A 25,183-nucleotide genomic window follows, 5' to 3' on the forward strand; every position below is an offset into this window, starting at 1 on the left:
CAGTCAGCAACAACATGAGCAATCGGACAAGGTAGATCCACCAGTCAGTCAGCAACACCATGAGCAATCGGACGAGGTAGATCCACCAGTCAGTCAGCAACACCATGAGCAATCGGCCAAGGTAGATCAATGCAAGTCACGTTTTTGGAGATTCTGACCAAACATGGAAAGCCTGCGGAATACAATTCGCTTCTGCAATTTCTTAGGCACAAGTAGAAAATCAATTGCCTTCTTTCTTTTCAGGAATCCATTAAACTGACCCGCATTTTACGAATTCCTCGCACTTAGAGTCGGCATGTTTTCCATCGTCGGAGGAGCAGACTTTGATTCAGGAGCCCAAGTTAACTTGAGGCCAGGCTGCCAGTGTCAGGCACATCAGAGTCCCAGGGCAGGTTACCCAAAAGAAGAACGAGGATTATGTCGCTGTCAAGGCAGCACGGTAGCACAGTGGTTAGCACCGTTGCTTTACAGCACCAGAGTCCCAGGTTCGATTCCCGGCTTGGGTCACTGTCTGTGCGGAGTCTGCACATCATCCCCGTGTGTGCGTGGGTTTCCTCCGGATGCTCCGGTTTCCTCCCACAGTCCAAAGATGTGCAGGTTAGGTGGATTGGCCATGATAAATTGCCCTTAGTGACCAAAATGGTTAGGTGGGGTTACAGGGGAGAGGGTGGAGGAGTGGGCTTAAGTAGGGTGCAGACTCGATGGGCCGAATGGCCTCCTTCTGCATTGTAAATTCTATGATTCCTCCTTCACACAAACCAAAATTAGTTCAAACATTCGCTGTTTTGTGGTCCTTGGCTCCCCAAACACCAAAAATAAATGGAATAGTGTAGGTCAGATAGGCTTCGGATGGTTTCACAGGTCGGCGCAACATCGAGGGCCGAAGGGCCCGTACTGCGCTGTAGTGTTCTATGTTCTATGTTCTACCTGCTGCCAAAATGAGAGTGATGATCACTCAGCAAAATTGACCTGGCTGGGAAATGTGAATTAAAACTGTTCGCCAAATACAAGTTAATGAAATGGCTAAGAATCAGCTGCTTTGAACATTTAATTAAGATTAAAAGCGAGAAACCAGACTTCGGCCAAGATATAATTGGCCAAGTGGCCTTTTATCAGGATTTTCCATTTTGTTAATTATGGGTTTAGATCCATTATCAATTCATGAGATTAGTTAGGAGCATTTCTGACGATTTGCACTGGTCTTTTTTGTTAAATTGGATCATTTGCCATGGAGGGCGTTCTGCAGGAACGCATTTAGATTGCCTGTCAATGCTGATGGAGATTAGACTTGGCCTCGCTGATTGCTCGTAGACAGGTTCTGCTGGAGTGGAGGTCAGCTTCTCCCCTCACCCTCCCCCCAGTGCCGGGGGGGGGGGGGACCTCCGGAACTTTTTGTAGTTGGAGAAAGTTAAATCTGTGCTGAGGGGGTCGATGGGGAGGTTCCATGTACGATGGTCACTCTTGGCTGTTTGGGGCAGGGGGCTGTTCTTGTTTTTGTATTGCATACAAATGTTAAAATGTTCAATAAAAATAGTCACAAAAAATATATATACTGGTGGAGATGGGGATTGGAAAAGGCTGAAGCAATTGCCACGGATAAAGTGCACGTGTTCAAATAGAAACTCTGGGAGCATGAATGTCAACTGGTTTCAAGTTTGCCTTTTATTCTCCATTTTAACATTTACTTTTCCAATACATTGGTGACTTTCCTCCACATGCATTGTCCTAACTTAGCTCGTCTTTCATTTGTTTCCAGCTATTCCAGTCTTGTCCCTGGGCGAGTGCAGGGAGAGCACACTCTCCGAACGGCACAGATACTGCCCCTGTGTGAGGCGATGGGGGTGGTCCGGGTAGGGGGTAGTGGGGGGGGGGGGGGGGGTTGAGCCTTATTCAATAGCTCACTCACAGAACTGCTGCAGCCACAAATGGGCCGAATGGTCGTTTACTGCATCACCTGACTCCATATAGAACGTGGCATTTTAAACAGCGGCCCCGTCTGTCCTCTGGCCGATCAATAACCAGAGAGATGCCAATTTAATTGATTGGTGGAATGAGGAAAAACAGTTTCTTTTGCACAGCGAGTGGTTAGGACGCAGAATGCACCCCCTGAGAGCGTGTGGTGGAGGATCATAGACTGGTGGCTTTGAGTCGCTTAAACACCTGAAGAGAAAAGAATTTGGAGGGCTATGGGGAAGGGGGATGCCGGGTGAAGTACTCTTGCAGTGAGCCAGCACAGATAGGCTGAATGGCCTCCTTCTGTGCTATCTTCCCCAAAAGGAACAAAGTCCCCGAGTGTCCGAGTTTAGCCGTGTGTTTCCCGACACTCAACAGTGCTGAGAAACACACGGCTATACAACGCGACTAGCCTTGAACAAGGGGCCTGAACGCGGAACACGCGGTCGAGATCGCACACAGCACTGTTTTTTTTTACAATGGGGAGGTCCACTCGCCGGAACGCCCCATTGTAGCGAGAGATCAATGGCGTCCCGATCGCCAAGGCCCCAGAAAGAATCCCCGATCTCCCCCACACCCTCTCAAACGCAACATGGGAAGGTCTCCTGGCCCCACCTCCAACACCCCCACCCCCACCGAGCAACGCCAGACCGATCACGCGCGTGTAATAAATGGCAGCTTGGTACCCAGGTGGGGCACCAACCTGCCCAAAGGGCACATAGCTGGGTCCCTCCGATCCGTCTGGTCCCCGTTTGTGGTAAGCAGTACCAAACGCAATCGGCCGAGTTCCCCGGGGGCAAAGGGATGGCATTCCAAAGCCTCAGCTACCTCGGGAATCTGCACACAAGAGGAAGGCTAACTGCCTCACTCTAATATGCAGATATGCCAAAAGGTGACCCCGCCCATTGCAGGAGGGATTCCCCTCACAACATCTCATAAGGTTGTGTTGAATCTCGTGAGCCGGGTAGATCCCGGGAACGCGGTCTCCCAGCTTTCACCGGCCACGCTACGTCGCAGCGAGCTGTTTTCCGCCGCAGTCTGGCCAGAGGACAGCGCCCAATGATTCCTCAAGACATCATTGTAAGGCTCCCCGCAGGATGGGAGACGGCAGCATAGTGGTAACGACATGGCGATCCTGAGGCCCGAGATGATGCTCTGGAGAAACGAGGTTTAATTTCAATTGATCAACAAGTTCAATTAATTAATAAAAACCTGCAATTGAAAGCTAGTCTCAGTAACGGTGACCACGAAACAATAATCCACTGGCTTTACAAATCCATCTGGTTCACGAATATCCTTGAGTGAAGGAAATCTGCCGTCTTTACCCGGTCTGGCCTACCTATGTGACTCCAGACCCTCAGCAATGTGGTTGAGTCGGAGATGGGCCTAGCGAGCCACTCGGTCGTAGCAGTTCGGCCTCACCGGCGATGCCCGGGTCATCTTAAAGAGTAAAGAAACATGTGCCTTGGTGACTCTGTAAAAACATTTACCTGGTCCCAGAGGACAATTTGTCGATTGTTCCACTTGGAGAAGCCAGCAGACATTACCATATTCAAATTGCCGAGGTACAGAACTTTATTGGTCCTGTGCAACTTGGGGCTCGATTCCTGAAAACCGCAAGGAACAACAGTCAGACGTGAGCTCAAACCGAAGAAAAGGGCAAACACAGCAATAAAACATCAGCGACCTATCTGACATTGGCTTGGGACTTTCACTTTACAGTTTAATGACTGGATTAAATACATATAGTAAAATAAGCATGAGAACATACCACTTCTTAAAGAACAAATAAGGTACATGTAGCGTAGAGAGTCTTGCTAAACCCAAATGCAACTTAAATCAACCGTAGTTGATTTTGTGCGGCTTAACTTTTAGTTAAATCACGCATCGCCTCGAAATGCTTTGAGAAAATTATTCGACGTTTTCCAAATGAAACGTAACAGGATGTGGACGATGGCATCCAATCCCGGAGAATCCAAAACACGGAGAGTCTCGGGATAAGGGGGCCGATCATTTGGGACTGAGACGAGGAGAAAGTTCTTCGCGCAAAGGATTGTGAATCTTGGAATTCTCCACCCCAGATGCTCTGTCGTTGATTGTATTCAAGGCCGAGATTGATAGGTTTTGATCTGAGGAGCTGGGTTGTGGCAGATCGTCAGCCACGATTGTACGGAATGGCGGAGCAGGTTTGAGGGGCTGAATATTCTACTCCTGCTGCTCAGCATTTATAAATTCTTATCCTTCTTTCCAAATGCCTCCTAGACTTTGCCTGTTTGTACCTTTAATCGTCTCCAGTACTAACAAATCTCCAATTGTGGCCTCTTTTACATAGCAACACCCCCCACCCCGCCCAGTACCGCCAACGCATTTCCATAGAACAATTATCAAACACAATCCTGACACCAGGCCACAAAGGGCTGCACGGTAGCATTGTGGATAGCACAATCGCTTCACAGCTCCAGGGTCCCAGGTTCGATTCCGGCTTGGGTCACTGTCTGTGCGGAGTCTGCACATCCTCCCCGTGTGTGCGTGGGTTTCCTCCGGGTGCTCCGGTTTCCTCCCACAGTCCAAAGATGTGCAGGTTAGGTGGATTGGCCATGATAAATTGCCCTTAGTGTCCAAAATTGCCCTTAGTGTTGGGTGGGGTTACTGGGTTATGGGGTTATGGGGATAGGGTGGAGGTGTTGACCTTGGGTAGGGTGCTCTTTCCAAGAGCCGGTGCAGACTCGATGGGCCGAATGGCCTCCTTCTGCACTGTAAATTCTATGATCTATGATAAGCAGTTTTAGGGACAGGTGACTGAAGGCTTGAGCAAAAGAGTTGGGTTTGAAGGAATGCCTTCGAAGAAGTCGTCTGACAACAGGTCTTCACCTAGTGAAGGAGCAGCATTCCAAAAGCTAGTGATTCTGAACAGACCGGTTGGACTTTAACCCGGTGTTGTGAGACTTCATACTGTGCCCGTCCCAGTCCAGCGCCGGCATCTCCACATCTTCGAAGAAGAAGAGAGAGTTTAAGAGGAGTTTAGGGAGGGCATTTCAGATGTTAGGACTTGGAAAACTGACGGTGTGGCTCTCAAAGCTGGACCGATGGAGACTGGGAATTGGCAAGAGGCTAGAATTGGAGGTGTGGGATTCGGGGAGTGGGAGCGGGCAGCCACGGAGGGATTTGTAAACAAGTTGATGTTAGGTAGTGAGAATAACTACACAATCCTGTGTGATTACCTTGAAATCACCGAGAATGAAAAGATTAATCTCCGGGACCCTGCTGCAAACGGAATACAAATCTAAATATAAATTCAATATTTCTTTCTTTGAATAGTTTTGTGAGTTAGTTATGAAAATATTGGAGGTGATTAAAGAGGCTGTTTAATTCGGCAAAAGGCTTTCCCCCCCCCACCCCTTGTTAGTGACCTGGCCGGCAATGGCTTTCTGGGAAAGCGAATTCCACAAACTAACAACACAGAAAATAATTTCTTCTCGTCTGTCTTAAACGGACAACCTCCCATCTTTGACATCCCTGAGCTTGTGGAAGGTGCGATATATTAATGCACCTGCTTTCTGTATTTCCAATTGGCTTGCCCAGCGAGAGTAGATCTTCACAGAGTAACTCGGCCTATCTGCCCTTACCTGGAGAACCTTTCCTGTGTGACTGTCGATGATTCGCATCTTCTTGTCTTTGCAGGAAGTGACCAGTCGGCTGCCGTTTGTGTTGAAGGACATGGACAGAATGACATCTTTGTGGCAGTCCAGGATCTTTATTGGGTTGCGAATCAGCTGCTCTCCTGAATTCAGGTTCCAGATCATAACCTGAAACAAAGGAGGCAAAGAAAATGTGATGTATTTAACAGGCCGCATCCATTCATGAGTTTTCACAGGGAAGTTCCCAGTCCTGCTCCACATTCATCCCAAAAATTCCAGCCCTTTGATCCCAATAATGACATTGAACAGTCAGCCCCGGAAACTCTGTAAACACTTCTCCCCATTATACAAAAGCTCCCTCTACTGTCCAATCCAGGAAACACGTTAAACAGCAGAGAGGGACACAGGCGGGGGGGAGAGGGAGACAGGCGGAGAGAGAGGGAGACAGGCGGGAAGAGAGGGAGGCAGGCGGGGAGAGAGGGAGGCAGGCGGGGAGAGAGGGAGGCAGGCGGGGAGAGAGGGAGGCAGGCGGGGAGAGAGGGAGACAGGCGGGGGGGGAGAGAGGGAGACAGGTGGGGAGAGAGGGACACAGGCGGCGGGGAGAGAGGGAGACAGGCGGCGGGGAGAGAGTGAGACAGGCAGCGGGGAGAGGGGGACACAGGCGGCGGGGAGAGAGGGACACAGGCGGCGGGGAGAGAGGGAGACAGGCGGCGGGGAGAGAGGGAGACAGGCGGCGGGGAGAGAGGGAGACAGGCGGCGGGGAGAGAGGGAGACAGGCGGCGGGGAGAGAGGGAGACAGGCAGGGAGAGAGGGGGACAGGCAGGGAGAGAGGGGGACAGGCAGGGAGAGAGGGGGACAGGCGGCGGGGAGAGAGTGAGACAGGCGGCAGGGAGAGAGGGAGACAGGCGGCGGGGAGAGAGTGAGGCAGGCGGGGAGAGAGGGGGACAGGCGGCGGGGAGAGAGTGAGACAGGCGGCGGGGAGAGAGTGAGACAGGCGGCGGGGAGAGAGTGAGACAGGCGGCGGGGAGAGAGTGAGACAGGCGGCGGGGAGAGAGGGAGACAGGCGGCGGGGAGAGAGGGAGACAGGCGGCGGGGAGAGAGGGAGACAGGCGGCGGGGAGAGAGGGAGACAGGCGGCGGGGAGAGAGGGAGACAGGCGGCGGGGAGAGGGGGAGACAGGCGGCGGGGAGAGAGGGAGACAGGCGGCGGGGAGAGAGGGAGACAGGCGGCGGGGAGAGAGGGAGACAGGCGGCAGGGAGAGAGGGAGACAGGCAGGGAGAGAGGGGGACAGGCAGGGAGAGAGGGGGACAGGCGGCGGGGAGAGAGGGAGACAGGCAGGGAGAGAGTGAGACAGGCGGCGGGGAGAGAGGGGGACAGGCGGCGGGGAGAGAGTGAGACAGACGGCGGGGAGAGAGTGAGACAGGCGGCGGGGAGAGAGTGAGACAGGCGGCGGGGAGAGAGGGAGACAGGCGGCGGGGAGAGAGGGAGACAGGCGGCGGGGAGAGAGGGAGACAGGCGGCGGGGAGAGAGGGAGACAGGTGGCGGGGAGAGAGGGAGACAGGCGGCGGGGGAGAGGGGACACAGGCGGCGGGGAGAGAGGGAGACAGGCGGCGGGGAGAGGGGGACACAGGCGGCGGGGAGAGAGGGAGACAGGCGGCGGGGAGAGAGGGAGACAGGCGGCGGGGAGAGAGGGAGACAGGCGGCAGGGAGAGAGGGGGACAGGCAGGGAGAGAGGGGACAGGCAGGGAGAGAGGGGGACAGGCAGGGAGAGAGGGGGACAGGCGGCGGGGAGAGAGTGAGACAGGCGGCAGGGAGAGAGGGAGACAGGCGGCGGGGAGAGAGTGAGCAGGAGGGGAGAGAGGGGACAGGCGGCGGGGATGAGAGTGAGAACAGTCGGCGGGAGAGAGTGAGACAGGCGGCGGGAGAGAGTGAGACAGGCGGCCGGGGGAGAGAGTGAGACAGGCGGCGGGGAGAGAGTGAGAAAGGCGGCGGGGAGAGAGGGAGACAGGCGGCGGGGGGAGAGAGGGAGACAGGCGGCGGGGAGGAGAGGGAGACAGCGGCGGGGAGAGAGGGAGACAGGCGGCGGGGAGAGAGGGAGACAGGCGGCGGGGGAGAGAGGGAGACAGGGGGGCAGGGAGAGAGGGAGACAGGCAGGGAGAGAGGGGGACAGGCGGGAGAGAGGGGGACAGGCGGCGGGGAGAGAGGGAGACAGGCAGGGAGAGAGGGGGACAGGCAGGGAGAGAGGGGGACAGGCGGCGGGGAGAGAGTGAGACAGGCGGCGGGGAGAGAGTGAGACAGGCGGGGCGGGGAGAGAGTGAGACAGGCGGCGGGGAGAGAGGGACAACAGGCGGGGGAGAGGGATGGCAGGCGGGGAGAGAGGAGACAGGCGGGGGGGAGAGGGGACTGGGGAGAGAGGACACAGGCGGCGGGGAGAGAGGGACAGCGGCGGGGAGAGAGAGAGACAGGCAGCGGGGAGAGGGGGACACAGGCGGCGGGGAGAGAGGGACACAGGCGGCGGGAGGAGAGGGGAGACAGGCGACGGGAGAGAGGGAGACAGGCGGCGGGGAGAGAGGAGACAGGCGGCGGGGAGAGAGGGAGCCAGGCGGCGGGGAGAGAGGGAGACAGGCAGGGAGAGAGGGGGACAGGCAGGGAGAAAGGGGGACAGGCGGGGAAGAGAGGGGGACAGGCGGCGGGAGGGAGAGAGTGAGACAGGCGGCAGGGAGAGAGGGAGACAGGCGGCGGGGAGAGAGTGAGGCAGGCGGGGAGAGGGGGGACAGCGGCGGGGAGAGAGTGAGACAGGCGGCGGGGAGAGAGTGAGGACAGGCGGCGGGGAGAGAGTGAGACAGGCGGCGGGGAGAGAGTTGAGACAGGGCGGCGGGGGGACGAGGAGAGACGTTGAGACAGGCGGCGGGGGAGAGGGGAGAAGGTGGCGGGGAGAGAGGGAGACAGGCGGCGGGGGAGAGAGGGAGACAGGCGGCGGGGAGAGAGAGGGAGGAGACAGGCGGCGGGGAGAGAGGGAGACAGGCGGCGGGGAGAGGAGGGAGACAGGCGGCGGGGAGAGAGGGAGACAGGCGGCGGGGAGAGAGGGAGACAGGCGGCAGGGAGAGAGGGGGACAGGCAGGGAGAGAGGGGGACAGGCGGCGGGGAGAGAGGGAGACAGGCAGCGAGATGAGAGTGAGACAGGCGGCGGGGAGAGAGGGGGGACAGGCGGCGGGGAGAGAGGGAGTGAGAGTGAGACAGGCGGCGGGGAGAGAGTGAGACAGGCGGCGGGGGAGCGAGTGAGACAGGCGGCGGGGAGAGAGGGAGACAGGCGGCGGGTGAGAGAGGGAGACAGGCGGCGGGGGGGAGAGAGGGAGACAGGCGGCGGGGAGAGAGGGAGACAGGCGGCGGGGAGAGAGGGAGACAGGCGGCGGGGAGAGGGGGACACAGGCGGCGGGGAGAGAGGGAGACAGGCGGCGGGGAGAGGGGGACACAGGCGGCGGGGAGAGAGGGAGACAGGCGGCGGGGAGAGAGGGAGACAGGCGGCGGGGAGAGAGGGAGACAGGCGGCAGGGAGAGAGGGGGACAGGCAGGGAGAGAGGGGGACAGGCAGGGAGAGAGGGGGACAGGCAGGGAGAGAGGGGGACAGGCGGCGGGGAGAGAGTGAGACAGGCGGCAGGGAGAGAGGGAGACAGGCGGCGGGGAGAGAGTGAGGCAGGCGGGGAGAGAGGGGGACAGGCGGCGGGGAGAGAGTGAGACAGGCGGCGGGGAGAGAGTGAGACAGGCGGCGGGGAGAGAGTGAGACAGGCGGCGGGGAGAGAGTGAGAAAGGCGGCGGGGGGGAGAGAGGGAGACCAGGCGGGGGGGAGAGAGGCGACAGGCGGAGGGTGAGAGAGGGAGACAGGCCGGCGGGGAGAGAGGAGACAGGCGGCGGGGGAGAGGGAGGACAGGCGGCGGGGGAGAGAGGGAGACAGGCGGCGGGGGAGAGAGGGAAGACAGGGGGCAGGGAGAGAGGGAGACAGGCAGGGAGAGAGGGGGACAGGCAGGGAGAGAGGGGGACAGGCGGCGGGGAGAGAGGGAGACAGGCAGGGAGAGAGGGGGACAGGCAGGGAGAGAGGGGGACAGGCGGGCGGGGAGAGAGGGAGACAGGCGGCGGGGAGAGAGTGAGACAGGCGGCGGGGAGAGAGTGAGACAGGCGGCGGGGAGAGAGGGAGACAGGCGGCGGGGAGAGAGGGAGACAGGCGGCGGGGAGAGAGGGAGACAGGCGGCGGGTGAGAGAGGGAGACAGGCGGGGGGAGAGAGGGAGACAGGCGGCGGGGGGAGAGAGAGGAGAGGAGCCAGCGGCGGGGACGAGAGGGGGGACAGGCGGCGGGGAGAGAGGGAGACAGGCGGCAGGGAGAGAGGGAGACAGGCGGCGGGGAGAGGGGAGACAGGCGGCGGGGAGAGAGGGAGACAGGCGGCGGGGAGGAGAGAGGGAGACAGGCGGCGGGGAGAGAGGGAGACAGGCGGCGGGGAGAGAGGGAGACAGGCGGCGGGGAGAGAGGGAGACAGGCGGCGGGGAGAGAGGGAGACAGGCGGCGGGGAGAGAGGGAGACAGGCGGCGGGGGGAGAGGAGGGGAGACAGCGGGAGGGGAGAGAGGGAGACAGGCGGCGGGGAGAGAGGGAGACAGGCGGCGGGGAAGAGAGGGGGGACAGGCGGCGGGGAGAGAGGGAGACAGGCGGCGGGGGGAGAGAGGGAGACAGGCGGCGGGGGACGAGAGGAGGGGGGACAGGCGGCGGGGGGAGAGAGGGAGACAGGCAGCGGGGGAGAGAGAGGGAGACAGGCGCGGGGAGGGGAGAGTTTGAGAGAGAGGGAGGCAGGCGAGGGGGAGGAGGGAGACAGGAGGGGAGAGGGAGACAGCAGGCTGGGAGAGAGGGAGACAGGCGGCGGGATGAGAGTGAGACAGGCGGCGGGGAGGAGAGGGAGACGGCTGGCGGGGAGAGAGTGAGCAGGTCGGCGGAGAGAGGGGGACGGCGGCGGTGGATGAGAGTGAGACGGAGGGGAGAGAGTGAGAAGTCGGCGGGAGAGAGGGAGACAGGCGGCGGGGAGAGAGGGAGTGGGGGCGGCGGGGAGAGAGGGATCAGGCGGCGGGGGGACGAGAGGGAGACAGCGCGGCGGGGAGAGAGGGAAGACAGGCGCGGGGAGAGAGGGAGACAGGCGGAGGGGAGAGAGGGAGGCAGGCGGCGGGGAGAGAGGGAGACAGGCGGCGGGGAGAGAGGGAGACAGGCGAGGGGGAGAGAGGGAGACAGGAGGGGAGAGGGAGACAGGCGGCGGGGAGAGAGGGAGACAGGCGGCGGGGAGAGAGTGAGACAGGCGGCGGGGAGAGAGGGAGACAGGCGGCGGGGAGAGAGGGACACAGGCGGCGGGGAGAGAGGGAGGCAGGCGGGGAGAGAGGGGGACAGGCGGCGGGGAGAGAGTGAGACAGGCGGCGGGGAGAGAGTGAGACAGGCGGCGGGGAGAGAGGGAGACAGGCGGCGGGGAGAGAGGGAGACAGGCGGCGGGGAGAGAGTGAGACAGGCAGCGGGGAGAGAGGGAGACAGGCGGCGGGGAGAGAGGGAGACAGGCGGCGGGGAGAGAGGGAGACAGGCGGCGGGGAGAGAGGGAGACAGGCGGCGGGGAGAGAGGGAAACAGGCGGCGGGGAGAGAGGGAGACAGGAGGGGAGAGGGAGACAGGCGGCGGGGAGAGAGGGAGACAGGCGGCGGGGAGAGAGGGAGACAGGCGGCGGGGAGAGAGTGAGACAGGCGGCGGGGAGAGAGGGAGACAGGCGGCGGGGTGAGAGGGAGACAGGCGGCGGGGAGAGAGGGAGACAGGCGGCGGGGAAAGAGTGAGACAGGCGGCGGGGAGAGAGGGAGACAGGCGGCGGGGAGAGAGTGAGACAGGCGGCGGGGAGAGAGGGAGACAGGCGGCGGGGAGAGAGGGAGACAGGCGGGGGGGAGAGAGGGAGACAGGCGGCGGGGAGAGAGGGGGACAGGCGGCGGGGAGAGAGTGAGACAGGCGGCGGGGAGAGAGTGAGACAGGCGGCGGGGAGAGAGGGAGGCAGGCGAGGGGGAGAGAGGGAGACAGGCGGCGGGGAGAGAGTGAGACAGGCGGCGGGGAGAGAGTGAGACAGGCGGCGGGGAGAGAGTGAGACAGGCGGCGGGGAGAGAGGGAGACAGGCGGCGGGGAGAGAGGGAGACAGACGGAGAAAGAGAGAGAGATAGAGAAGGACACAGACACACATACAGAAGTTTTGATAGAAGGATTGACCATTATGCGCTTCAGAAGTGAAAATAATTCACCACCAGCCCATTATCCAAACAAAAAGTTAATAAAAATGCAAACTGGACCTAATACAGGTTTGATACTTAATCAAACTTCAATCCATTTTGCATTTTGGTCTGATGAAGATTGGCAAAGGGTAGAACCTTCACTTTAAGGAACGAGATCTGATTGAATGTATGTAAACAGTGGACAGTAACAAGCCCATAGAGATGGTCCCATTGAATCTCAGGACCCTCCCCATTCATCAGCAGGCATCCTTTTGAGCATGCACTGAACAGAAAAAAGGCCATTACTGGCTCTGGTCCATGGGCACCAGAAACAAGGAAATCTTTGAGAAAACAACATCAATAGATAATAATAATCGATTCCCCCAATCTGATGAGCCAATGTAGGGAGTCAAAACTGCAGGGCTGCCTCTGGCAAAGCAGATGTGTGCAAGGTTCAATCAGGGTCCAATCCAGATCCGACATTCACATTTAGAGAAACACAGAAATAAAATCATCAGCATTTCTGGGTATACTGATGGGACATTAATACTATCATACATTTTTAAAAAACATTTACCATTCTTACAGAATTTAGTTTTACATTTCCAGTTTGTGAATCACAGCCTAGATCGGACCGTCGGAAATGGCTTCCCGCTGAGGGTCTTCGAGAAATGGTTTTCTTACCCGATAATCATACCCAGCGCTGAATAAAATATCCCTGGCTGTCGGATGCCATTCTATCAATCCCACTCGCCTCGAGTGAGCGTGGAGATCCAACTTTGAATTGGTTATACTGTTCAAGACTCCACACTTAGGAATTTCCCAGATTTTAACCTGTCCGAAAGAAATTAATTCCATTAAAATTAAAAATAATGCAACTTCAGCTCTCACCGGCTTTGACTATTCCCCCCCCCCTCGGGTTGAATGGAGAGACAATTTTGAGAGTTTTCCCCCCATCTCCTGGCCCAGATGTTTTTGTTTAATTTGTCCCTTTGGCTGTTGGCATCATTGGACCAGGCCGGCATTTGTTGCCCAACCCCGATTGCCCTTGAACTGAGGGGCTTGCTCGGCCATTTCAGGGGGCAGTTAAGAGTCAACCACACTGCTATAGGCCAGACCGGGTAAGGACGGCAGATTTCCTTCCCTAAAGGACATTGGCGAGCCAGATTGGTTTTTGAACAACGAAAGGATCCATGGTCATCATTACTAAGATTAATTCTTTAATCCAGGTTTACTGACTAATTGAATCTAACTGCGCCGCAGGATTGACTAAGGGGATAGGAGATATAGAGGAGTGGTCCCAGCAGTGGCTGTGACTGAAGGGGTCCTCCAGAGGTGGATTTTAAAACCATTACTTTCCTTGTTATATTTAAATGTCCTGGATTTGGGTAAGGGGAGATTGGAAAAGAGGGGGGGGGGGGGGGGAATGAGATACAAGTTCAAAGTTTGTAGTTGATGCAAAACTTGACAAGTTATTAAATAGGGGGTAGGCCTTTGGGAGGGAATAAAACAGGGTTGTGGAATTGGCAGACACACGTGAGCGGGATACACGGGTACAGCCGTGAATTTTCAACGTGATAGCACTCGTGATAGCGATCTAGACAAGAATTTTTTTCAATAAAGTGTTCACAAGGATACAATATTTTAATTCCCCCTACTGAAAAGTAAATGTTATATTTAGAAAAGCAAGGTAAGTAATAAAGGTGAAATAATGTTAGATTAGCCTAAGCCTATTGTTTTTATGAAGAGGTGGACGGAAGGTAGGCTATGACCGCATAGCCTAGGCTAATACTATATTACAAGTATTTACGAAAAAGTAATAAAAGGGTGAATTTGTGTTAAATATTTGCACCTTAGGAAACTCCAGAACACAGAAGAAAACACGCTATCTAAAATGCAATGCGCAGAGCTTCTTCAGCTTATTTGTGAGCAACACCTAATTGAAGTGTTCCCCAATATTACTGCTGCGCTTGAGCTGTACTTGACAATGCCTATCACGAGCCGTGAAGCAGAAAGGAATTTTTCAAAGCCATCCTTTACAAAGAACAAATTTCGGTCCACCATGACTGAAGAGCGCTTAAATTCTTTATGCATATTGTCTCTAAAAAATGACATTGCAAGGAAGCTCTCATACGACAAAACTGTACCTGAATATGTTGCTAGAAAAAACAGAAAAAAGAGTATTTTGTAAAATGTGCTTCGTGTAGTATGTATTCTCATATATAAAAGATGTCTAAAATAAAAGATTATATTGACTGTGGTCGTTTCTATATTTTATTTCACCATTCTATTATGCATCATGCGTGTATATAACATTTCCCTAATTTTCATCCCCCTATAACTCAAAAACTATAAGGCATAGGAAATTTTTATTCACACCAGTGACTTCGACATGTGAGATAATCCAGTACAACAATTTTAATCAAAATCTGAGATGTAGTGGTTAAATTTTTTTTAAATTTGTGGTGATCTGTCGTGGAACAACCTCATTGAAGAAGATAACAGTAGTTACCCAGATCTCGTTGCGGGTTGCGAAGGGGCCCCCATCACAGTTCAAGCTTCAGGGCCCCAAAAATGTAGGTCTGCCACGGAGTGTCACTGGGGAAGAAGTGGCTATTGCCGGGAAATATCTACCAGGATTAGGAGCAAATCAGGTGCAATGGCTCTTAGTGGAAAGGCCCCTTTCCCCGTGCTGGTTCCTTGGACCAGGCCATGAGTGTCGTTGAACAAAGGACCCCATCGGAACCCACACAGGCTTGCATGTTATACTCTCTGCATGGAGACAGGCCCACCCACCGTTGGGCTAATACCAGGAAAAGGGTCAAAATTGGGCCTTTAGTCTCTTAAAGGGCCTCAATTGGCAGTGAGGTGGGATGCCAGCCTTTGGCCTACCCTCCACAAACTTAAATCAGGTGGAGGTGGAAGAGTGCCAGGGTACCCACCTGCCACTCTTCTGCCCAATTAAATGCCACCTGTCACCAAACTCAGCACGGGAGAAAGCACTAAGTACTGCCCAAGTTCCCCAATTCTGTGAGCCCTATTTCTGTGTGAGTGGCACCTTATCAACTGTTTTAAGAAATACAAATATATTAGTTCCACCGTTTCCCCTTTCTATACCCTGCCACTTAAGCCTCAAGAACGGCATCAAATTTGTCGAGCGTAATTTTCCAAGGTTGTAAGGCTGGATGGAGCAGGTTGCAGAGCAGAAGAGAGACAAGGCCATCAAAGGAGTTTAAAATCAAGGTTAAAAATGTTAAAATAAAGGAATTGCCAATATAGATCAATGCGCAGACAGGTGATGGCTGAATGGGACTTGGTGCGTGTATGGAGACAGGCAATGGACCTTCAGATGAGTTGAAGTTTACAAGGGGTCATTGACAGAGAGGCATTGCAATAGTCCAGTCTCAAGGTAACAAAAGCATGGATGTCGGTTTTAACAGGTGAATTGGGCAATTGTGGAAATGGACATTACTGTAGTAACATTGCCCCTCAACATCTCCTTTAGTGGGCGGCACGGTAGCACAGTGGTCAGCACCGTTGCTTCACAGCATCAGGGTCCCAGGTTCGGTTCCCAGCTTGGGTCACTGTCTGTGCGGAGTCTGCACGTTCTCCCCCCGTGTCTGCGTTGGTTTCCTCCGGGCTCTCCGGTTTCCTCCCACAAGTCCCGAAAGTGCTTGTAAGGTGAATTGGACATTTTGAATTCTCTCTCTGTAATAATAATAATAACAATTGCTTATTGTCACAAGTAGGCTTCAATGAAGTTACTGTGGAAAAATCCCTGTGCACCTGAACAGGCGACTAGGGGATTTTCACAGTAACTTCATTGCAGTTAATGGCAGCCTACGTGTGACAATAAAGATTATTATTATTAGAGTCTGTCAGGTTTCAATTGCTCCAAGCATTCCTCAATCCTCTTCATACTTCCCAGCCCGGGACACTGTCCGTGTGGAGTTTGCACATTCTCCCTGTGTCTGTGTGGGTCTCTCCCCGCACGACCCAAAGATGTGCGGGTTAGGTGGATTGGCCACGCTAAATTGCCCCTTGATTAGGAAAAAAATAATTGGGTGCTCTAAATTTTAAAAATAAATGAATGAATTAAAATTAAAATTAATAAAAAAACACTACATGTAGATATCACTTTAACAAGGCTTTCATGTGGAACTTTGTTAAACAACTTTCTGGAAGCCCAACTAAACAAATCAGGAACGGCCCTACTGTCGATTGTGTTGATCGACCTTCACTGACAGGCAGAAATTGATGGAGATTTGAGAAACTGGTCGCTTACTGTGGTATCTTCAGAGCTGGAAGCAATGATGTAGTCGTCAAATGGACTCCATTTGATGTCCAACACATTTCCTCTGTGCCCGCACACCTTTGGCTGATGTGGGTCTATTTTCCCCGTCTATTAATAGAACAATATATGTGTTAAAATATTTGACGTTCAAAGACCTGCAAATGATCAAACACCCAAACCAGGTTACGGTGAACCGTGACCAGGAAACACGGACACAAAGGCAGAAATAAATTGGTTAGGAGACATTAAGGGACGTTTCAGAGCAGTCAGCAGTTCTATTACATACAGTGACTTGCCCACAACCTCCAGTAATGACAAGCTAAAGTGTTTCTATTAAAAACAAACATAATTCAATATGGGGGGGGGGGGTCAATGAGGTTTCTCTCTAATCCAGATTATAAGGTTCTCTTCCTGTTCATGCCAGAAGTACAGGGTAATAAGGCGTTTTGCTTCCATTTCTTTTTGTTTTTGTTTTTATAAATTTAGTGTACCCAATTAATTTTTTCCAATTAAGGGGTAATTTAGCGTGGCCAATCCACCTACCCTGCACATCTTTGGGTTGTGGGGGTGAAACCCACGCAGACACGGGGAGAATGTGCAAACTCCACACGGGCAGTGACCGAGAGCCGGGATCGAACCTGGGACCTCAGCGCCGTGAGGCAGCAGGGCTAACCCACTGCGCTACCGTGCTGCCCTTGTTTCCATTTCTCAGGTCGACATCAGGCTCATGAGCTATATTGGGACATTAACAAAGGAAAAATAAAGTTTAAACTCCAAACTTCCATGGAAGGAAAAAGATTTGTGTTTACATAGGACTTTCACAAGCATTAGACATCCCAAAGTACCTTATAACCAATGAATTAGTTTGGAGGTGTGTGACTGTTATCATGGCAGTGTGGAACTCCCTCAGTACTGGACAGGGATTCTCAGTTAACATCTAGTGCCCATGTTCCTGCAGTGAGACGTGAACACATGACTAGCCTGACTCAAACAGCAGTGTTACCCCCTGAGCCACTGGAGGTTTTGGTCTTTGGCCCTTATTGACTTTGTTCAGACTCAGTCGAATGCTGCCTCGATATTGAGGAAAGCTCCTATCATCTCTTCTCTTTCTTATTGTACTAGAATTCCCTTATCGTCAGCTTTCACCTCCAGAGGCGGAGTTTTTACCAAATGTAAGTTCAAAAGACCTTGCAGATCTTTATCCGGGGAGGAGGGGGGGGGGGGGGGGGGGGGGGGGGGTCCGAGAGGAACGTTGGTCAGCCCGTCCGCCTGTAATGAACACTTAAGGGCCTCATTCTGCCGCCAATGAAATGTTTGTTACCGACATGGTTTAGGCGAGTGGGCGGATCCTGGGTGGTGGGGGAGGGGTATACCTCATTCGAAAGCCCCCTGGGCCCATTGGCGGCGGGAGAGCCTTTAAAAGGTCACCCCACCGCCCCCAAACCCATTTCCCCCATCGTCTCTCCGCACAGACGCTGCCTGGCCCTCCGCTTATTGACAGCATTTTCTGTTTTTATTTCAGCTTTCCAGCAGTGTTCTGCTTTTCTATCGGAATTTAATAAGTTGTCTGGATCTGCTCCCCGTTTCACTCCGCTCTGGGGGGCCCCCAGCGTCCATCTCTGCGGAAATTACCATCAGTAACAGTTTCCTGTGGGCACCCGGAACTATCAACAGACAATCTACCGGGTTAGTCCCCGGGAAAAGACACGACCGATGTCAAACCATCAGAAAGAAAACATCACCATATAAAACTGAATGTGGAGTAAAAGACTTTAATTCAAACAAAATAATAATCTCCATTTCCTCAATATTACTTCCAGTGTGTTGCTTGCAGCATTTGCTCAGCTCATTTCCTGGTTTTAAACACAGATATTAAGTCCTTTATTTTAAACCTGGCAGGGTAATGGCTTTTCACACCGAGTAAATCACGGAAAGAATGCTTTGACATCTTAGCGTTGGAATATCAAAGAAGAAACGTGTCCTTACGACGATAAATCAAAGAGGAAGAAAATCATCAGGACTTATCATCATAGAATTTACAGTGCAGAAGGAGGCCATTCGGCCCATCGAGCCTGCGCCGGCTCTTGGAAAGAGCACCCAACTTCAGCCCATGCCTCCACCCTATCCCCGTAACCCATCAACCCCATCTAACCCAAGGGGTAATTTAGCACGGCCAATCCACCTAACCTGCGCATCTTTGGACTGTGGGAGGAAACCGGAGCACCCGGAGGAAACTCACGCAGACACATGGAGAACGTGCAGACTCTGCACAGACAGTGGCCCAAGCCGAGAATCGAACCTGGGACCCCTGGCGCTGTGAAGCCACAGTGCTAACCACTATGCTACCGTGCTGCCCAACGCAGCTTGAGGGGCTTCCTATACTTGCACACACTGAGACCCCTGATGTCCTCAGGGAACATCATCGACTGACAGCTAACGAAGCTCGCACACATGGCCTCAAAAGAAAAACAAGCATTCGTCTGAAATCTCAGTCATGAACGGGGCGTCCTCCACACCCTGCAAACCGCTGACTGCCCCACCTCTCAATGGCTCCACTCCGGGTTGACTGCGAGGAACTGTATCTTGGTAACTGCCCGAATGGTGAGGTCCCAGGTTTCAAACTTCCACAGAAAATCAAAAAAAAAACAAAAAAACCACAACCTCTTGAGGACAGGGGGGGCTGGGGAAGATGGAACCATTTATCCACAAGTGGAATACGAGAGACAGTTCAAATTGCGTCCGCGGCCATCCAAGGTAGACCATCGTCCACAATCTGCCCCGAGAGATCCACTCCTGGTGGCATCATAACACTCACACTGCACCAGCTGTAAATTCAGAGCGGTGGATACTCAGTGAGACCTTGGTGTCCGTGTGCATCAGTCGCTGAAAGTAAGCGCGCAGGCACAGCAGGCAGTAAAGGAGGCAAATGGTATGTTGGCCTTCATGGCGAGAGGATTTGAGTGTAGGAATAGAGATGTTTTACTGCAATTGTCTAGGGCATTGGTGAGGTCACGCCTGGAGTATTGTGGGCAGTTTTGGTGTCCTTATCTGAGGAAGGATGTTCTTGGCAGCAGGGTAGCATGGTGGTTAGCATAAATGCTTCACAGCTCCAGGGTCCCAGGTTCGATTCCCGGCTGGGTCACTGTCTGTGTGGAGTCTGCACGTCCTCCCCCTGTGTGCGTGGGTTTCCTCCGGGTGCTCCGGTTTCCTCCCACAGTCCAAAGATGTGCGGGTTAGGTGGATTGGCCATGCTAAATTGCCCGTAGTGTCCTAATAAAAGTAAGGTTAAGGGGGGCTGGTTGGGTTACGGGTATAGGGTGGATACGCGGGTTTGAGTAGGGTGATCATGGCTCGGCACAACATTGAGGGCTGAAGGGCCTGTTCTGTGCTGTACTGTTCTATGTTCTATGCTATGGAGGGAGAGCAGCGAAGGTTTACCAGGCTGATTCCTGAGATGGCGGGACTGTCATATGAGGAGAGACTAAGTCGGTTCGGATTATATTCATTGGAGTTTAGAAGAGTGAGAGGGGATCTCATAGAAACTGAACAAAATTCTAGTGGGATTAGACAGAGTAGATTGAGAAATTTCTTCACCCAGAGAGTGGTGAATCTGTGGAATTCACTGCCACAGAAAGTCGTTGCGGCCAAAATATTGTGTAATTTCAAGAAGGAATTAGATACAGCTCTTGGGGCTGAAGGGATCGGGGGGGGACTGGAAAAGATGACGGAAAAAGCGCTGGGGTGGCGGTGCCTGTCCAGTGGTGTACAGAGCAGCTTGTGAACCTTTTGAACAACCTCCAGCCGCAGAGGAAGTAGGCCTGAGGGGACCTGGCTAACGTGGTGGAGCTGCTTAGGGTGACTATCGAGGGAGTGGAGCAGAGGCTGGAGGCGCAGGGCCTGGCACTCCAGAGAGGTGGAGGAGCGGATGGGGGAGCACGAGGACCGGCTGGCCTCGCTGGAGGCGGAGATGGTGCTGGCGCCGGATAGTCACAAGAGGTGGAGTGAGAAGGTGGAGGGCCTCGAAAACTGTTCCGGGAGGCCAGAATCTCCGGATCGTGGGGATGCTCGAGGAGATCGCAGGCCGCTAAATATGTTGGAGGAGCTGTTGGGGGAGGGGGGGGTCTTTGACCGTCCCCTCGAGGTGGATCCCGCGTACAGGGCGCTGAGAAGGAGACCGAAGGCGTGGGGGGAGCCACCGAGGGCGATGGTGATGAGGCTGCATCATTTTCTCGAAGAGGAAAAAGTTAATAAATGGGTGATGCAGGCAAAGAATTGCATCTGGGAGGGGAGCATGATGAGAATATACCAGGGCCCTGGGTATGGAGTTGGCCAAACGGGGGGGGTGGCTGGTTATAACCCGGATCAAGACTGCTCTTTACAAGGTGGGGGTGCTGTATGCTGCTCGTCTGTGGGTCACGCATCAGAATCAGGAGTTTTATTTTGATACCCCGGAGGAAGAGGAGGAGGCGAGTGTGTTTATGAGGGACTGTGGACTGTGAGGAGTATGAAGACTCTGAACTGTGGAGATGATAAATGGGTTCACAGGATGGGTGGATTGGGGGACGGGAGCGGAGAGAGAGAATGTGCTTTCTTTTATGTTTGGGTTTTGGGTGAAGGCGGGGGCCACCATGCACGTTTATTGGCTAGTTAATGGGAGGGGGGGATCAGCAGGAGGAAGGAGAGGGGGGTGGGTTGGTGGTTTGTTTGGTTATGGGATGGGGGAGGGTGCGGGATGCAGATGTGGAAAAGTTAGTGTGAGGAGGGATGGTGGAGGACATCTTGGACCCTCAGGAGCCCAGTGGTGGTATCAGCGCTGAGAGTTTGGAACCAGTGTAGGCAACACTTCGGACTGGAATGAATGTTTCTGTGGGCACCGATTTGGAGGAGGTCAGACGCAATTGGGAGGGAGAGTTGGGGGCGGAGTTATGGGCGGGATGTGGACATGTGGAGATTAAAGCTTCCTCATGGTGTGCAAGGTTAAGCCTCATCCATTTTAGAGTGGTGCATAGGGCCCACACGACGGCCTCGAGGATGAGCCGTTTCTATTCGGGGTGGAGGATAGGTGTGGGCTGTGCGTGGGGGAGCCGGTGAATCATATGCAAGTGTTTTGGGCATGTCCGAGTTTGAGGGAGTTTTGGAAGGGCTCTTCAGATGTAATGTCCAAAATTCTGGGTGTAGGGGTGTGTCCATAATTGGAGTGTCAGGTGGGCAGAGAGGCCGATGTCTTGGCCTTTGCCTCCCTGATAGCCTGGAGACGGATTTTGTCAAGTTCGAGGGGCCTCGGAGGCTTAGGGTGAGTGAGCTGGCAGAATATTTGCACCTGGAAAAACGTTGTTCTCCATTTGTGAAGTGGAGGAGTTCACCGGAGGATGATGTCTTTAAAGTGAATTGAGGCATTAGCAAGTGGGGGGGGGCAGAATTATGGGGTTCTGTTTTAAATGGTGGGTGGTAGGAGGGGAAGTAAAAATGAGGCGGGGTTGGGGTGAAGGCTGGGGGGGGGGGGGGGGGGGGGGGGGGGTGTGCACTGTTAGTTTTGTTACCTGTTGCCGAGATTTGGCTTTTGTATTTTTGTATATGTAAAAAAAATGTCTTCGATAAAAATATTTCTAAAAAAAAGAATAACTGCTTCCCCGACTATACAAAAAAATACTTAATAAATCCAATAGAAAATTCAGCAGATACTAGTTTACCCAGGGAGTGCTGAGAATGGAGAAATTGCTACCGCGCAAGTACTTGACCCATTTAAGGGGAAGTTGGTAATCGTGTGAGGAAGAAATGAATAGAAGGAAGGAATGATGTGTTGAAAGGGTGAGAGAAGAGGGGTGGGCGGGAGCTCATGCGGACTAGCATGGACCAGTTGGACTGAATGGCCTGTTTCTCTGTAGAATCAACCTCAATATAACAAAATAAATTGTAGAAAGGTGGTGTCTTCACCTGGACTTCGTGGACCACTGACCTCATTTATTTTTGCGAATAGAGAGTTAACGTAATGTAGAAAAGGAATCACTTGAAAAACAGTGGAGAGGCACTATGACAAGTGACAGAAAGAGCGGTGCTTACCGGAACCCCAGCAGTAATCAACCAGTAATCAACCATAAACATGCTTTTCATTTTCAGGTCACAAGGTTGAAGTTCAATAGGGCAGCACGGTGGCACAGTGCACGGCGCCGAGGACCCGGGGTCGATCCCGGCCCCAGGTCGCAGTTTGTGTGGAGTTTGCACATTCTCCCAGTGTCTGCGTGGGTCTCACCCCCACAACCCAAAAAGATGTGCAGGGTTCGGTGGATTGGCCACGCTTAATTGGAAAAAAATAATTGGGCACTTTAAATTTATATTAAAAAAAATATACCTGGCCAATAGGAATGACGTAGAATCCTCCGCCTCCTGCGCACTCAGTCACAACGGCGATGAACTTTGGATTGACAGAACAGAAATAGTTGTCTTGAACGCTCTTGGTGATGGGCACACCGTCGTAGCAATTCTCCTTCGTGGCCGGCTTGCCATACACGTGACGGAACTTTGAACTACGATACAGAGGCCGCCATGACATCTGGGAGTAAAAAAGTAAACGCATGTCACAAAAGCAGAATCACTGTGGCAGCTTAGATTTTTATCGCACCTGCAAATGTGTCGTAAGAGAGAGTGGCCTAGGACGCTTCATGGGAATATTATTGGATTAAACAAGAGAGCGAGCCAGATAAGGGGTAAGCAGGACAGGGGGGGGAGGGGCCTGTTAGGCAGCGCATTCCAAAGTCACACTGGATTACTGATCTGTGGTTCTGTCACTGTACCCAACATCAACCATCGAGAATTGAAGTCCTGCTACAGATTTGGGCCAACAGTTCACTGAGGGAGCCATGTACTGTCAGAAGGCGGCATCCATAAGTGAGACGTTAAACCAATCTGGTAACCATACAGGCTTCCATAGCGAGCAGTTCTCAAGGTGTCTCCTAGCCAACATTCCTCCCTCTACTAATGTTCCCAAAACAGAAGGAGTGATCGTTCATTTAATTGTTTGTTTTTTTTAGTCTTCCTACGCACAAATTGTTCGCCGTCCAAGTAACACCAACAGCATTCGGAAAAATGTTACCCCCTGGTTTGAGACTGAAGTCTTACTGTAATTGTTCATTATTGAATTCATATAGCACCTTACACATTCCTCAGCACATCGCAAACCCAATGAAGTGTGGTCACTGCTGTGACGGGAAACGCAATCATCTCAAAGTCTCGTGAGAAAAGGTTAGACAGACTAATTCCTGGGATTGGGGTGTTGGGAGGGGGGGGGGGGATTGTCCAACGATACGATAGAGTACATTGGAGTTCAGAAGAATGAGAGGCGATTGTAGCGCTCAATGCTTCAGTTGTTATATTTGATTGTGCCGGTCTGTTTACAATTGATGTTCCTTGTGGTTGATTAGTTACGTCTGGGTGCAGACTCAGAGGAAAACAAACAATGCTGTGGAAAAAACTGGGAGCCAGAGCTGAAACATGGAGCAGAGATTTTTAAGCACTTGTTATATACATAGTAACTAATGTCATCTCGACATAGCTCGGGGACATAGGAAAACGTAAAACAGAAAATCATCAAATCTACATCAAGTCACATTAAAGCTTTAAAGGGTTTGACCTTTCACTACCTCGGGGCTCCCCAAAGCTCCACAGGCGATGAAGTATTTCTGAAGTGTGGTCACTGTTGTAATGTACGAATCGCAGCAGCCAATTTGTGCACAGCAAGCTCCCACAACCCGCAACAGGATAACGACTAGATTGTCTGTTGCTAGTGATGTTGGCCGTGGGGTAAATGTTGGGTCGGGACACGAGGGGGAACTCGCCCTGTTCTGGCCCAAAAACAGTGCCCGAGGGGGCCTGAGTTTGGTGTCTGATTAGAAAGATGGCGCCTCTGCTGGTGTCCCTCAGTACTGCACTTGGGAGTCAATCTAGGTTTTGGTGAATTATACTAATCACCCAGTTGCATTCAGTCTGTGTAGCACTGAGGTCAAAATAATGAGACAGCAATTCTTTCTGGTCTGTCTATGTTAGGCGCCATGATTAATTATTTGTTGACGGTGTTAGTCGTGGGTGTCACCTTCACCTCCGAAATCGATGATTGTAGCTTCAAGCCCCAATCCGGAGGGGCGAGCAGAAAATCCCGAGGGAGCGCCGCACTGCCGGGGGTTACTGTCGTTCAGCTGTGATGCCAGAACCAAAGTCATTGTCACATTGCCCTTTGTGGGATCTTCCTATGCGCAGATGGGCCGGCGCATTTCCCACACTGCGTCAGTGACTGCACTTCAAACAAAATAGCCATCTAACATTTTGGGACAACACAGTGAAAGGTAATATATAAATATTTGTTCTATGTTCCCTTCTGCAAGGCCTGGAGAAATGTTACCAGTGGTCTGAATGCAACCCTCCTCGAAAGGGTTTCAACCTTCCATTGCCCCCCCCCTCCCCTCAACTGCCCATGACAGGGGCAACACGCCATCTTTGTCAAGGGGTCGCCCTCCAGCATCACAGGCAGTGCTGCACGAGTGTTTTCAAATCCCTTCCCATCTCGAAAGCCTTCCCCAGCCCTCCGAGATCACTGCTCTCAGCCAATCCTGGCCTCCCTCACAGACCTTGGCCGGGATTCTCCCCTCCTCGGCGGGGCGGGGGGTCCCGGCGTGTTGGAGTGGCGTGAACCACTCCGGCGTCGGGCCGCCCCAAAGGTGCGGAAGTCTCCGCACATTTAGGGGCCAAGCCCTCACATTGAGGGGCTAGGCCCGCGCCAGAGTGGTTGGCGCCCCGCCAGCCGGGGCCGCAAGGACTTCGCCGGCTGGCGTAAGTCCGCGCATGCGCCGGAGCATCAGCGGCTGCTGACGCCATCCCGCCGCATGCGCAGGGGAGGGGGTCTCTTCCGCCTCCACCAAGGTGAAGGCCGTGGCGAAGGTGGAAGAAAAAAAGAGTGGCCCCCACGGCACAGGCCCGCTGGCCGATCGGTGGTCCCCGATCGCGGGCCAGGCCACCGTGGGGGCACCCCCGGGGGTCAGATCG

The 25,183-nt window shown here is 53.6% G+C and overlaps 1 protein-coding gene across 2 annotated transcripts in view; it reads right to left on the reverse strand.

Moving 5' to 3' along the window:
• Positions 1–25,183, reverse strand: part of LOC119970093 (coronin-2A-like) — a 189,319-nt gene that overhangs the window by 21,072 nt on the left and 143,064 nt on the right. For both annotated transcript variants that reach the window (XM_038804108.1, XM_038804109.1), the window contains 5 exons: positions 22,500–22,700; positions 16,142–16,258; positions 12,541–12,690; positions 5,580–5,759; positions 3,444–3,560 (listed from right to left, as the gene is read on the reverse strand). In XM_038804108.1, coding sequence (XP_038660036.1) covers positions 3,444–3,560; positions 5,580–5,759; positions 12,541–12,690; positions 16,142–16,258; positions 22,500–22,700 — 765 coding nt within the window. The remainder of the gene's footprint in view (positions 1–3,443; positions 3,561–5,579; positions 5,760–12,540; positions 12,691–16,141; positions 16,259–22,499; positions 22,701–25,183) is intronic.

Source organism: Scyliorhinus canicula, chromosome 8 (assembly GCF_902713615.1).
Source record: "Scyliorhinus canicula chromosome 8, sScyCan1.1, whole genome shotgun sequence".
NCBI lineage: Eukaryota > Metazoa > Chordata > Chondrichthyes > Carcharhiniformes > Scyliorhinidae > Scyliorhinus > Scyliorhinus canicula.